At 39.6% G+C, this 16136-nt stretch overlaps 1 protein-coding gene across 4 annotated transcripts in view; it reads right to left on the reverse strand.

Annotated features, from left to right (window-relative positions):
* ANAPC10 (anaphase promoting complex subunit 10) overlaps positions 1-16136 on the reverse strand; it is a 118737-nt gene that overhangs the window by 78816 nt on the left and 23785 nt on the right. For 2 of the 4 annotated variants that reach the window (XM_083457639.1, XM_083457640.1), the window contains exon 5: positions 13851-14148. The exons of the other annotated variants lie outside the window; for them this stretch is intronic. In XM_083457639.1, coding sequence (XP_083313765.1) covers positions 13918-14148 — 231 coding nt within the window. In that variant the 3' untranslated portion in view covers positions 13851-13917. Of the gene's footprint in view, positions 1-13850; positions 14149-16136 lie in introns of those variants that run through there. 4 annotated transcript variants of the gene reach the window in all.

The raw sequence follows: 16136 nt of genomic DNA on the forward strand, positions 1-16136 counted from the left end.
ACCAAAGCTTGAATTAGTATAATAGTGTAAGAAAACTTTTGTAAAATATTTAAACTAACACCAACATCTGCCGATGGTTGGAAGTTCTGCAGTGCATATTATTATTATTATTATTAAAGATTTATTAGTTTACAAAATTCATGCATTGTCTCTTTTTTCAAGGTGTATTTTCTACAGATCATTTTCATTTCTTGTGAGACATTAGTGTTGCATACAGTATTAGGTTGGGAAGAAATGAAGGGGAAAGAGGAAGAGGGGGAATGGTGAGTGGGGTAGGGTAGGGTGGCAATGCTTCTCTTCTATTTAGTGTATGTGTGGGGTTTTGTGTCAGCGTCACTAGTATGGGTTGTCTTACTATTCACTTGTTATATTTCCTTGGTAGTGAGAGGGGTTGGGGTGGCCTGGAGTGTGGTTGGTTGTCTTTGGTTGGCTGTAGTGATATTTTTGTGTGTGAGAGAGAGGGGGGGGGAGTGGATTTTTTGACCAGGTTAGCCAGATTGGTTCGTATGCTGTCGGTGGATTCTTGTAGGGCTATGTAGGTGTTCAAACTTTTGGAGCCAGTGTGGTGTAGTGGTTAAGAGCAGTAGACTCGTAATCTGGTGAACCGGGTTCGTTTCCCCACTCCTCCACATGCAGCTGCTGGGTGACCTTAGCCTAGTCACACTTCTCTGAAGTCTCTCAGCCCCACTCACCTCACAGAGTGTTTGTTGTGGGGGAGGAAGGGAAAGGAGAATGTTAGCCACTTTGAGACTCCTTTAGGTAGTGATAAAGTGGGAAATCAAATCCAAACTCTTCTCTCTTTGCTTCGGTGGAAAATTTTGTCAAGGAGAAATGACACTGAGATGGATCTAGTGTCACTCCGAATAGTGGAAACTGGAATCCAGCTCAGATTTTCACTTCTCACAAAGTTCAGCAGAAAGCCCATATCTCACCTCTGTTGTGTAGTATCTGGCATGCACTTTAACAATGGCTTTCACAGTATTTATGCTCAATGGAAAGAAATCTGACACGTATATTAGATCTCTTCATTATGTTTATCCATAAAGAATTGCTGCCAGAAATTAGTGACTAGGTTAGGGGTACCATCAAGTCCAACATTATTATTATTTTAGTTTGGGTGTGCTTCTTAATATGGACTTCAATCTGGATGTTGCAGTACCTTAACACTTTTGAGCAGCTGAGGGTAATATGCAGATTGTGCCCCTTCCAGAAGGTGTCAGATATGGCCCATAGTGATGTACTGCATTTACATCTTCTTTGAACTACTGTAAAACCATAATAATTAAATGTCTCCATACAGTTGGTTGGCAAGTACTGTGCTTTGCTTTTTCCTTCAGGTCATACATAAGGTTTAGATCTGAGCTTCCAGTCCATGATCCCATCTCTCTCTCTCTTTTTCTCTCTTCTCACTGTGCGTGTGTCCATGTGTGTGTAAAAAAATCTTTTTAGATGTTTTCTTGGCTTCAATCACTCCCAATTTTTCATTTAGAACAGGGTGACCTGGCCAGGCACTCTGAAATTGTTCACTCCCAGTTCTCTGGCACATCATCAAGCCTTTTCTTTATTGAATCAGTCATTAGGAAGGATGGTTCCTCCATAATTCACACAGCAGCATCCCTAGAAAGAAGCATTGTGATGCTGTTGTTGGGTTTCAACAAAGGAAAGAAACCTAGGTTGGAATCACCACTCAGCTATGAAGCTCTCTGAGTGATTGTAGGAAAATCAGTATCTGCCAGCCTATCCTTCAGAGGGACATTACGAGACTAAAACTAAAGCTATGCAGTTTTATTTGTCTGAATCCCAAACCGAATTGGGTCCATTTGTATCAATTTGGCTGAATCTGCGTTGGGTCAAGGCAGCTACAAATTGCTGCAGTCAGGTGGACCAGAATACATTTACAGCAATATGTGCCGAACCAACGCTCAGAATGGTCTCCGAAAAAGCCAGACAAGCTGTCTCCTACATTTTGCAATTATTAATTATAGCACCATATGTGAAGAAATCCTGTTTATTTGAATTAAGTTTTAATGAGTATTGTGTAATGTGTTCTGACATTTGTATTGTACGTGGTAATGCATTTCATGTGGAAAGATTTCTGTCTGGACCAGTGAAAGTTAGTTTAACTGTCGTAGGGACCTTGACTAAGAACTGTGAGGAAGGGTTGATGCTATAAAGAAGAGTAGAAGCTATGTACATTTCAAATTGGTGGGTGCAGGTTTAGAATTTTCAGTTAGACAGTGTGATTGGCTGGGGTTGGATTAGAGGGGCCTACAGAAGTAGGGGCCTATAGAAGAAGCCTGTATGTGGCTTGGTGCTGGTCCAGCAGAGGAGAGTTGGGGTGGAGTTGTTGATGCTTGGTGTTCATGGAATCATCCAGAAGGCAAGGAGAAGGAAGACCTCAGAGGCAGCTGGAATGGCTTGCTGGGGATAGGTGAATCAATGAAGAGACAAGAGAACCTGTCTGCAGTCCTGAGGGAAGTAAGAAGGAACTTGGGATGTGGGTCTCTGGTGACAGCTAGGAGTACCAGAAGTGAAGATTTCCAGGGCACTGGCAGAAGACAAACTTGTGCTTCAACAAGGTCAAAAGAAGCTTAACTAGGATGGAAAGAATAAAAGGGAAATTTGGCTAAAGGGTTTTAATGAGTGACTAAGTAACTAACTCAAATCTGATGCACCTATATGGGGGGAAAAGAAATTTATGGAAATTTTGATTTCCTAATGCAAGTCCAATATCCAAAGGGTTTTTTCCCCCCAGATTGTAAACCGGATCTAGGGTTTGAGCTGGGTTCGGATTATCCCTGGTCAAAGCTGTTTTGGGTTGGAATGAATTGGATAGGAAGGGGACTGTACACAGCACTAGCCACAGCATATCTAAATTTACTAGAAAAAACTATGGGCTATAATTGCAATAAACTGATATTGTAATATTCTATGTTAAAATACTGAGGTGGCCTTTAACTGAAATGTCAAAGAATGTTCACAGCTGCTACAAAAGTATAACTCCAAAAAGAACATTCACAAGCAGTCCAACTTCTGTGAGGGAAATTAAACACCATTTTGGCTGGCTCTCATATTTAAGGATCTGAAAATTTCACAGGATCACATTTGGGAGTCATTCCTCAAATATATACGTAGTGATTAGCAATGTTTAAGTAGTTTCACCTCCAATATTGCATTACAATTACAGTGGTACCTCGGGTTAAGTACTTAATTCATTTCGGAGGTCCATTCTTAACCTGAAACTGTTCTTAACCTGAGGTACCACTTTAGCTAATGGGGCCTCCTGCTGCCACTGCGCCGCCGGAGCACGAGTTCTGTTCTCATCCTGAAGCAAAGTTCTTAACCCGAGGTACTATTTCTGGGTTAGCGGAGTCTGTAACCTGAAGTGTCTGTAACCCGAGGTACCACTGTATATGGATCTTAAGTTACATTCACTTGAGAAAGTTCACAGAAGAAAAGTCTCCTCCTTCCCCTTGCAGCCCCCTGTGCCTCTCCAGAGGGTTGGGGGGGGGAGCCTGAACACTGTGGAACAGGGTATATGCCAAATTTGATGCCTCGTCTGGCATAAACTAGAAGTGACGGAGGCAAACATTAAAAAGTAATAACCACATAAACTTACACACAGAGAGAAAAATCTATATTGGAATGGATTTATGTTGTTATGTAATGTTCACTGGTACATATGGAAGATGAGTAATTCTGGGTAATGTCTTCTAATGCTGGATATATATTTTTATATAGTATGGTAGTGTCATTTTTTAGTATGTTTAAGCTACTCATGTGTACTACAGTGGTACCTCGGGTTACAGACACTTCAGGTTACAGACGCTTCAGGTTACAGACTCTGCTAACCCTGAAATAGTACCTCGGGTTAAGAACTTTGCTTCAGGATGAGAACAGAAATTGTGCGGTGGCGGCGCGGTAGCAGCGTGAGGCCCCATTAGCTAAAGTGGTGCTTCAGGTTAAGAACAGTTTCAGGTTAAGAATGGACCTCCAGAACGAATTACGTTCTTAACCCAAGGTACCACTGTATGCCTTAACATTTAGACCAGCCTTTCTCAACCTTTGGTCCCCAGATGTTGTTGGACTACAACTCCCATCATCCCTAGGTAGCAGGACCAGTGGTGAGGGATGATAGGGATTGTAATCCAGCAATATCCAAGAATAACGCACATGTGCTAGATTATTTCCAGGCACTTGCTTTCCTAATAATCAATGTAGAGAGGACAGGAAGAGAATATGGCTCCCCTTTAGAGAAAATTGCTGTATGGCATCATAAAGTACAATTTCTTCATCTGTGAGCTGTTTCTTTGCAATGAAAAAGGTGCAAATAATCTCATAGGCAAAATCTAGTGCCTATGAACACATTTAACAAATATTTATCAACAAAAAAAATTTCCTGTGAAAGAGTAGCATTAGTGAGATACAACACTGGAAAGGAAAAGCTTGGCCTCAACCTTCCATGTTCATAAAACTGTGCAATGGGACAATGTTTGTGTTCAAAATACATAAACAGAGTATACTGACTTGTTAATCTTAAAATTCACCAATGTTATGGCGAAGTCAGTCATGGAACACTTTGTGTCCAATCAGAGAAAACTCAATGGGGCAACTGGACATCAAACATTAAAATAACAAATCCATGGATATGAAATAAAATATGTCTTCTCTACTAATGTATGAACTTTTGCCTTTTAACTTTGTGAAAAGGTAATTTCAGTTTTTTTAAGCGATGCAAACTGAGTTTTATGAGCCTGTTATAAAAATAGGGGTTAGTAAAAATAACACTTTCACTAGGCATTCTTAATTTTGAAAAAACAAACAAACCAATAACCTGTACCTTCAACACACTCTTAAAAGGACTAAAGTATTCACCACAGCTATCTGAATTTCAATAATGTAGTCACTGGTGAAACCACATAACACAATTGGAGGGGGGGAACCCAGCCACCCATATTTAGTCACCACCAATATTGAGCTGCTTTGAAAATACAATACAGTGGTGCCCCGCAAGACGAATGCCTCGCAAGACGGAAAACCCGCTAGACGAAGGGGTTTTCCGTTTTGGAGTTGCTTCGCAAAACAAATTTCCTATGGGCTTGCTTCGCAAGATGAAAATGTCTTGTGAGTTGCTGTGATTTTTTTCCGCTCCCCACCCCCTTTTTCTAAGGCACTAAGCTGCTAATAGCCTTTTAGCAGCTAATCCGCTAATCCCTTAAGCCTTTAATAGCCGCTAATAGCCGCTAAACCGCTAATAGCGCTAATCCGCCAGTAGGGTTGCTTCACAAGACGAAAAAACCGCTAGACGAAGAGACTCGGGGAACGGATTCTTTTCGTCTTGCGAGGCACCACTGTAGGTGACTGCTCACTATGGACAGGTATGAATATGCTGTATTTAATTATAGTTTATTTAAAAAAACACTCTGAAATGAATGGGAGCACACCAGTATAAACCTATAAGAAGAAAGATTAGCCAGGTCTGAATAAATATGACTGAAATGACCCGGCCCTGCAACTACAGCTCCCATCAGCCCTAGCAAGAATGGCAGATGACCAAGGATGAGGTACGTCATTGTTCAGCAATATCTGCAGGACCAAAGTGTACTCCCACAAACTCTACAATTTATTCAGCAATTTGATACGTATTCAGATAACTGTTTTAACTCATACATATTCTGACTTTTCTGGTTGTGAATTGGTAGGATTCAAGTGAAATGGAAATGGAGGCTTCCATGATAGTTTCCCAATCAAACAGTTCTGAACGAGCTTGATTTTTGCAGCTCTGTCATAGCATCAAATGAATTTTCAGGCAGCAAGAGTGATGCATTATCTCAGGACCTGGAGCCTTTGATACTCAAACTCCACAGTAATTATTTATATATTTCCACTTTTGAAACACTTCCTATAAAACACCCTGAAGTGATAAACAATATCAACAATAAATGACATTTTAAACAATTTCATCTATACACAATTCAAATACAGTGCACATACAGACTGTGATATTATACACAGTGGTACCTTGGGTTACAGACGCTTCAGGTTACAGATGCTTCAGGTTACAGACGCTTCAGGGTACAGACTCCACTAACCTAGAGATAGTGGAGCGTGGCAGCAGCAGGAGGCCCCATTAGCTAAAGTGGTGCTTCAGGTTAAGAACAGTTTCAGGTTAAGAACAGACCTCGGGAACGAATTAAGTACTTAACCGAGGTACCACTGTGTGTGTGTGTGTGTGTGTGTGTGTGTGTGTGTAAACTCCACTTAAAATATCCACTTTTTAAAAAGTCTGAAAGGGGTCCGTCCCTGAGAAATCAATGGGACTAGTTTATATTGACTTAAGAAAACTAGATAATAGGGTTTGTGAGTTCACTAATAGACATTTGGCCCTACATTTAACTACATCAATCTTCTATCCTTACAGTGGGTGATAGTCAACCAAGTCATACTCAGGATATATCCACTCAATTACTGTTTGAAAGGATATGTCCTGAATATGACTAACATTGGTTATCACTCAGTATAGTTAATGATGAAGGTAATTATTATTGCCTCAAAAAAGTCAATGTAGAGGGTTTAAAACCAAGAATAAATATGTGGGGCGGGGGGGAAGAGATTATAGAGGTGAGATACTCCTCCTTTACCACACCTCTCCTCACCTACCTGCTTAATTAGGGTTTAAAACTGGAATTAAATGGTAGGGCTGTGAAAGGCCCCCAGTTGGTTGGGGCCTAAGTTGGGTCTCGACTGGTCTGGCCTAGATTGGGGCCTAATTGGCGTTACCAAATTGGGCCTCAAACTGAATTAGGACTGGAAGACAAACCAGGAGACAGGACCAAAGGACAGCCAAAGATTCCAGGAACTCACCAGAGCTCAAGAAGACTTTCTTGCTTGAGCAAAACTTGAAATAGGAACACCTTTTATAGCTATTTTTCCCCCAGGGGCTTACCTCCCTTGCAAATTTAGGATTTAGTCAGATTTTGATCACATGTGCAATTTTCTGTTAACTGTACATGGTATTTTCTTCAAGCACTGTAACAGCAGTTCCAGGCCAACCTTAATAATAATTCGTAAAGAAGTTTTTTACTGGTTCTTCCCAATTTGCTGATTGAGAAAACTTCCTGTCTGTTTTTTGTTCAAACAGGCACATATTTACTCAATTTATTTAGCTTCATAGCACCATATTCACCTCCCTAACCTGAAAAACTAGCTACTCCAGGTTTTCCCCTTATACATTTTGCATTTAAAAAAATCAAATTTCTTATTTCAGTGGATATTTGTAGGTGCAGCACATAGTGAGTTTGTCCGTATTTCAATGCTCCTCTGTTACTTCCTTAACAAGTGAATACCACAAGGATAGCACCAAAATATATCCAGTGCAACATTAAGTTACAAAATCATTGTATTTGTCCTCTACGGTTCTCTAGTGGACCGTTGGCTGTCATGCAGGAGACAATTCAATATATCCCATTTTCATACATTTCAGTGCCTTCAATTTAACTTATACATGAGCCCAATTTCAGCTTTCCAAATGACAAATGCTGATAATTTTGTGGTGGAAGATCCCTCATGATTTTGATATTTCACTGTCAGTTAGCTAGGGGGGGGGGGGCAAACATCTTACGTATGATTTTTTAAAGTTATTCTCTCTCCCCGGACCCACCCACCCCACAAAAAAGTGCAAAGAGCAAATGTTCAGACTAATCTATATTGTAAGCTTGTGCTCTGTCAAGTTTGGCAAGTTCATAGTTCTTAGTCTAAATACTATGCTTGTTTTTCGGCTTCAATAATAAACAATTACTGCATACATGTATTAAACTCCCATTTTGTCAGACTTGGAAGTCAATCAAAGTCTTGCTCTGGTGGAATGTGCCCTGTATCTATCCAATAGAAATATGAGCAGGACCACACAAAATGGTCCCACCCATTTCACGGTCCTTAAAATAAACCGTAACCACGAAAACTTGTCATTTCCTACTTATTAAAAAGGAAACTCTCATACTATGTCATGCCATTTCCAGTTCATTTTATCTCTGCATCTGAGCCTTCGTTCACTCAGCAAATTAATATTCAATGGACACTGATTCAACCAAATTAAGCAATTGTGTGAATTTTACCACAAACACTAAGAAAAAGAGAAATAAGTGTTGCACCTAAAATTGCCCCAACCCTTACCGTCAAAGTTAAAATTTACTTCAGACATCATATCACAACTGTGAAAGGCAGATGGTTATTAAAGCCTTGCTTAACTGACTATTTTATTGGACCAACGTATGATTCAGAAGGAGGGGTCCTATTGACAGTAGCATCAGAAGTTGCAGATGTTCAACAGTCATACACTTTTACACAGATATAAACACCTAATAAAATGCAGGCTATAACTTATCCACATGTGCCTCCCTCCCTCTGTTGAATCATACCTTTCAATCTAAAAAGCAAATTATTTCATCTCCTAAAAACAAATAGTACCTGCTCATATGCTCCAGCAACCAACCAACAACCTGCCCTACACAATCCACTTCCCTTTTCTTACTCCCAAGGGTGTGTATGTACCAATAGGTGCCGTGCCAGTAATACCAACAAGTGTTAGTGCTAATGCCCAGGGATGGGTTTACCCTGCTCTGTGCCAGTATCTGAGAGAGCTGTGAGTTTTCCTTTAAGCTAAGATCTCCTGGCTCATTGTCAGCAAGCCCATGCCAGCTGCACCAGCCAATGAAAGCTTATAGGAAAAATAAATTTGTCATAGGAAAAGTACAGAAATGTGATTGCTTTCATGCAGGACTACAGTCAAGAGATTGTTTGACTAAATTTTGCTAAGGCTGAAGGGGTAAAGGGGTGGGGGGGCAGAAAAAACCTTGCCAAATTAGATTGCGGTCAATTAAAATGTAAGTGCCTGGACTTGCCCACAAGGAACAAAAATATTTTTTAAATAACAAAACCCAGTGATGCTGCTGGCTTAATTTTGTTGATAAATCCAAGCCATTGCAAAGCCATTTTGCTCCATCATCCCACCAAGGTGTAAAGATTGGCCAGAGAATGAGCAGCTGCAGAATCTTCTTCCCCTCCCTTCTGGCTAGAAAGTTCCAGCTGTTAACTGCCCTGGGATGACAGAAGGGAAGAGATGGACACTCTGGTCTCTACCACCGGCCTGAAGAACAAGAGACCTGGGTACTAGTTTGTTTAATCATCTGAATGCATTGTAAGCACAGCCTTGGAGGTCATTAGAACAAAAGGTGATATAATTCTTTCACGTAACCATTCAAAAACAGAAAAATGACGTGCAAAGGGAGGGTAATTTGAGAAGCAAATGAATGAAAATGGAAGATATTATGGAATCTTAAGGGAAGTGCCTGGTCTTAAGTTTATGAGCTTCAAAAAAAGCTCTACCGACACAAATCACATTAAAGGTGAAAGATCTTCCTGGGTAGAGCACATTTAGGTTCTGTTTGCTTATGGTTGAACTTACTCCATTTCATCCAAAATGCAACTGAAATTAATGAATAGCTTCGAAAGGGAAGAGGAAATAGAGTGAACTTAAAATATCCTCAGCCAAATGCCAGTGTTCCTGGAGTCTCCCATTATAAAGTGCTAATGACTTTAGGCCAGGGATGGGGAACCAGTTTTGTTGGACTCCAGTTCCCCTGGCCTGGTAGAATCCCTTTGGCTAACCCTACCATGGCAAAGTAATTGGAAAACTGAGGCACAACAGCATTTTTAAAAGGATATCAGCTCCTGTCTTTACTATTAAACTACTTCTAAGTAAGTGTAGATCAGCAATGATTCCAATTGTTAATGGAGTGAGGAAATGTGAGAGCTTTCTTCAATGGCCAAGTTAACTCATTGTATCAGACGTAAAGAAAGACAGACACAATAAACTTGCAAGAAATTCACAGCCATGTATTGATTACAGCATGGATTTGGGGTTAATCAAAACATATTGTGGTTTTACAGAGTCTTGAAGTTGGGTATGGCAAGTTGGGTATAATAATGGTTATATTATTATATTTGAATCTATAGTCAAAAAGGTATGATATGGATTATTGTCTTTTTTCCTTTTTTCACTTTGGCTAATTCCTTTTGATATAGAATGCAAGCTTTTTTAATATTTTGTAGTTATTTTGTCATTGTAGTTCTGCAGATGTTCTGCTTAAACTCTGATGTCCCCTTTTTTTTGAATTGTAATCAGGGTGGATAAAAATCTGATTTTTTAAAAGAGGAAGAGTAAAGAAAGAACTAAACTATGTAAATAACGTTAGAGAGACCTGCATCAACTTCTATTGTCTTCTGGCTTTGTCACATTCGGTGTGAAGGGAGGAACACCCTGAATTAAGAAAGGATTTCCAAATGGAAGCTAGCAATAATAGGGCCATATACTGTGACAGCATAAAAAGACCATTGTTTTATTTGCCCATGAATATGCTACTTGGGTGGTAGAAGGTACTTGGTTTCCTCAATAACCTAGTGTATTAGCAACTTTGTAAAAATGGAGAATCCTAACGCCATATTTACTAAGACACCTAATCTACTCTGAAGAGGTGAAGAGATCAAGTGCAATTCTGTTAAATCTATTATACATGTTCACCACGAAGCGCATGATGGCATTCGCTCCCCTATAGCTCTCTCAAGTATTTCCTTTTTTAAAAAGGAAATACAAGTGATGATGCATCATATTGCACAATATTGTAAAAACTGAAAACAAACTGATGTGCAAGTCAAAGGATTTTTAATTGCTATATTAAGAGGTATGGTTTTTTAAATAAGCACAGTATGCTATGTTCTGGAGTCATGGGACTGCTGCTGAAATATGCCTAATATTCAGCATTTCATGCATTATTATTCCATCTGGACCTGTTACCATTAGAAATAGCTGCCTTGACTATTATTGTCACTGATGTTGCCAACTAATTCAAACGTTAGGGACTCTGTTCTAGATGCATAATACAAATACTTGAGATTCAGCTTATTTGATACATTAGTTCTTCTTTGTGTGCCCCCTAAATGAAAACATACTTATTTCAATGTTCGCTTTACAGCACCCTGATTAAGGAATAACCCCAGCATCATAGCTACCAATATATAGCTGAATAAGTCATTTCATATACATTTGGGCGGCCTTGGCTCCAAGTTCACAATCTCATCTTCAATAAGCAAAGCACTTAAATCCAGGATTTACCAGCACAGGTTCCTAATGCAGATTAAAGCCTAATCTTAAATCTCTGGAACTCTGGATTTTCTGAGATCCTGGTTTGTTTGAACATCCCTGCTCTATGGAGTTTTTAAGACTGGTCCTCTGGAAATGGATAAATATTTTAATGGGGAAAACAAATATGCTGACTCTTTATTTCATCCTACTAAAGAATCCACACAATCAGAAAGCTTTGAGGTCTTCACAAACATTTTTGTTACACTGAGCTAGAGTCAAAATGATGTTTTAATCAGTTCAAACGGCATGCGATTTTCTAAGGTGGAAACTTGAGATGAGACGTCCACTGATTAGGATCCATAATAGGACCTAGCTTTCACATACATGTTCCAAAGTAGGGGTGGTCTCAGATGGCCTTCAACCTACTATGAGAAGCCCTCTACAAACAATCAGTTCAGATCTCTGGCAAGAGCAATCTGTTCTTTGTGTGGCAGCTTGCAGGAGAAGGAGAGAGAGGGAGGAGGAGGCGGCCCTACCCATCACCTTCTGCCTCCCCACCACCAGCATGTGGACCAAAACAGAGGACAGACCTCAAGAGAAAAAAAGGTTGGTCACCCATGTTCTTAAGTAACCGTGGAAAGGAGATGAGGCACATGGCAAAACGTGGAAGCAAGAATCCTCATCAATACTTTAGGGAAGTCTGTCCTCAACCAAAAGTCTTAACTGCAGACTGAAGAACAAAATAAAACGATCAGCTCTCTAGTATTCCATACTAGAAAGGAATACTGAGTAGAAGACAAAGGAGACCCTCAATCAAATGACAAAGCACACGCATCTCAATAGAATCTGGGTTTGGCACCTGCCTAAATCTGAACTGAATGAGGGAATCAGATCCAGATTCTCCTGTAGCATTAACTGTATGTGTCTGGAAATCCAGACATCTAAATATTTAAATTGGTGCTGCTGCCAATGCAAAGGATACTTAATAAAATGGTGCTAAAGAGAGACACAGTTTCCGCCAATTGGTGGAATATATACAGAGCATATACCAAACACGTACCAAAGTGAATTATTTTCTAACAAATTTGGGGATAATAATATATAGGTCAAAGAATATAGTAAGTCAATGTAGTATCCAAAAATAAGTTATACTCACTTAGCACACACTGATTATTCCTAGAATTAGGACTTCATAGTCCTCTGGAGCTGTACTTGGTGTCTTTAACCTCAGCCAGGAAAAAATGTGCCAAATATCAACTGCACAAAATATATAGGCAGGGTTGCACAATTGTTGTATGAAGACTCCTGCTTTGTAGTAAATTGGAGTTTCATGGCCATTTGAGCTCTTCCAACAATGCAACATTTGTCTGAAAATGCTTTATTTTATGGGTTGGACTCGTGCGGCAGAAAGCAAAGATGGCAGTAACTATAGTTTTAAACGTTTAGGAGACTGAAGCTTGCTTCACAACTTCCAGTAACACAACTGTACAAGGAACACAGCACTGCTTTGTAATTTATAGTTTTATGTAGATCCAAACAACTCTAGCAAAATTTAAGCAACACACACACCCTTGTCACAGTTACCTTACTGAAGGGATGGGAAACCTTTGGCCCTACAGATGGTGTTGGACCCAAACTTCCAAAATTATTCACCTTTTTAGTCACACTAGCAGGAGCGGATGGGTGTTAGAAACCAAGAACATCTGGAGGACCCAAAGTTCCCCAGCCCTGCCTTAAAGAGATGTGTATAAGTGCCGGCTCCAGGATTTGGGGCCCCCTAACACAAGGCATTCTTATGAATCCTCAACCTGGAAACAATGTGCAACACTAGGCTGGGGAAGTAGTGCAGTTAGGTAATTTCAGACTCTGGTTGTACAGCACACACACAGGTAATGTGTATTTATTCAAAATGTGATAAGTCTGTCCTGATTCATTTGGAGGCTCTCCTGCTGATTCTTCTATGTGTGACTCTTGACTTGAAGGCACTTACTTGAAAGCACTACTGCAAGCAAATGCTAAGGTGTAGTGATGGTCACTAATGTCTTAAAGTAGGATTAGACAAATTAAATAATTAGAAGTTCTGGATGTGATAGATAAACAGAACCTTCAGATTAAAAGGCAGTATGCAGCCAAATCTCAGTTACTAGAGAGGCAATGGTGTGGGAGGCCTAATGCCTTCATGGCCTGGTCATGGCTTCCTAGAAACATCTGGCTGTATCAGACAGACCTTTGGTCTAATCCAGCAAGGCTCTTGTGTTTCAGAAGTAAGAATCTTATCCTTTGCCTCTACAAAATCAAATAAAATTATATCCTCAGATTGCTTTCCTTCAAATCTCTATAAAATATTCTTAGAAGTAGCTCTGTATATGCTATGGGTAACCAGCACTTAAGAAAGGCTGGTCCTACAGAAGGCAGTAAGGCAAAGTTCATGAATTTATTCATCAGCTTCCCTGTACATTGAACAAAATTACATAATCACACTTTAAAGAGACATTTACACATTCTTGGAGGAGCCCAACGTAATAATGGAATTATACAATAAAATACACTAACAGATAATTATCAAATGAAAAAGCTTCTGAGATTTCCCCTCTTCTGTTTCTAGAAAGGAAAAGCAATACATTTCTTGGAATAAAATAAACAATAGTGAAGTTACATCCATGAGGATGTCTGCAGTGCACACACACACCCAGGAACTAGACAGTGCAACAAGATTTTATGTCTTTATTTGAAAATTAAACAAAAATACAATGCTTTAGTACAAAATTGAGCTTTGTTTACCTGATTGAACGATACATCATGAAATCAATTGTTGTACACCTAGGAAATTTACCAATAGAACTTTCTTCCACTGGCGTATACACCTTGATTTGCCGCATATGAGTGTCTCTTCCATTTTGGTGATTGGCTAAAACAGCAATCTGAATCATAAAAGTGCGGATAGGTTTCTTATGAGTATCTGTTAAGGCTACGTGAATCCAACCACTGGGTTCCACTAATTCAAGTTGCTGGAGAAGAAAAGAAGAATAAAAAGGTAGAAATGGAATCAGATTAAATTATCACTTAGCATAAGCAATTAATTATTCAGTACAAAAGGAAGTGGACTGAAGTGGAAAATGAGAGTTGAGCATACATGATTGCATAGCCGTCTCACATTTGCTACATACACAGTCCAGCAAGGACCTTGAGAAGGAAAAGGAAGGGCTGTAATGCTTGCTTTAGGCATCTGCAAAATGCCACTTCTACATCTTAACAAGGAAGATACATACAGTGGAACCTCGAGTTACATATCGTCCTCCTTACAAACGCTTCGGGTAACAAGCTCCGCTAACCCGGAAGTAGGTGCTCCTGGTAGCACCGCTAACCCGGAAGTAGGTGCTCCGGGATGTGAGCGGAAGTCATGCAGCGGCAGCGGGAGGCCCCATTAGCGAAAGCGCACCTCAGGTTAGGAACAGTTTCGGGTTAAGAACAGACATCCGGAACGAATTAAGTTCGTAACCGGAGGTACCACTGTAGTTCTGCCAAAGGGAAAACACTGCAAAGTTACTGGCATGTAAGGAAATATGTATGCTAGACTTTTGTGAAGCATTTTTCTATCTTCTTAGCAAGACAGAAGCAAAGGTTGTCCCCTTCTCCCCCCCCCCCAAACATGCTGTACATCTTAAGTTTTTCTATTTTGACGGTTTGTGAAATTTCATGTCAGTGGTGCAGTTAGCATATAAATCAGAATATAGTGCTATGTGCATGAGCAGGAATGGGCCTAAGCCAAGCCCTGAGCTTCTCCCTCTCTCTCAGTCAGGAGGACTTCTGCTGCTGCATTTAGTTTCACTTTCCATGAACAAATTCCGGTCAGTTTCAAAATGAGCCAGCTTCAAACCATGGGTAATTAAAACTGACTTGTTTAACTAACCTGAGGTTATTTTAAACCACCCTCTATGGTTCATACATGATGAGAAAGCAAGGATTCATAGAAAGTAAAGCTAAACACTGCGGAATCCTTCTCCTGGCCATTATGAGAGGGGGAGAGGAAGGAGTGCAAGAGCCAGAGCTTTTCTCAGACTCAGTCCAACTGATACACTTAGCAATACACCATGGTTTAGTTGTTATGTGCAGACAAGTTCACTGACATGTACAAAACCATGAAGATTAATATCTCACAACAAGTTTAATTTCACGACTTGCAAAATTTAGACTCCTGTTATCTTATTCCAACCATCCATTCCTGTCATGTTGCAACATGGATATGACAATGTACACAATTTAACTGTGTTAGAAGAGCACTGTCAGAATGTGGTGTGGCGTATGGAACAAAGGGGAGAATCAAAACTTAGATTACTGGTTTCAGATATGAAACAGCTATTCTTTTATTTTTGGATTTACAAATTGAGATCAGATATTTAAGAAGCGAGGATAGAAATAAATGATTTTCAAAAAGTAATTAGATTTTTAGCATTTAAACGGGATTTCTTTTTAAAAATCATATTAACTGGCCCTTTAAAATCCAAATGTTACAGTATTATAACAACATTATTAGGTCAAACAAAATGCCAAAAAGTTGTGAGCAACATGGTTGTTTATAATTTCTGTGTGCTTTTGTTTAAAAATGTGAGCTGGGTTCAGATCCCTATTCAAGACACTGAGTGACTTTGGGCTATTCATCCCTCAGCCTACTAAAACAAAAGGTTATTGTGAGGGGTTTTGTTAAAATTAGTAAGCAAGGGGGGGACTATGTATTTTACTTTATGCTCCTTGGGAGGAAAGAATGGCTATAATCACAATAATAAAATAAAGTAAACATCCAGCTAATCCGTTTTTTTAAGTGTTTATCATGATATAGTTTACCAAATGATATGAACAAAAAAATTCTCTGGGTGGTTCACAAATAAAACTTGCAAAAATAAATTCTTACTAGAATGAATACACACACACACACACACACACACACACACACACACAATCTACAAGTATGTCACTTCTAAACGCTAGACTGAAAAGC

The sequence above is a fragment of the Podarcis tiliguerta genome, assembly GCF_965153285.1.
Source record: "Podarcis tiliguerta genome assembly, chromosome: 9".
Classification (NCBI taxonomy): Eukaryota; Metazoa; Chordata; class Lepidosauria; order Squamata; family Lacertidae; genus Podarcis; species Podarcis tiliguerta.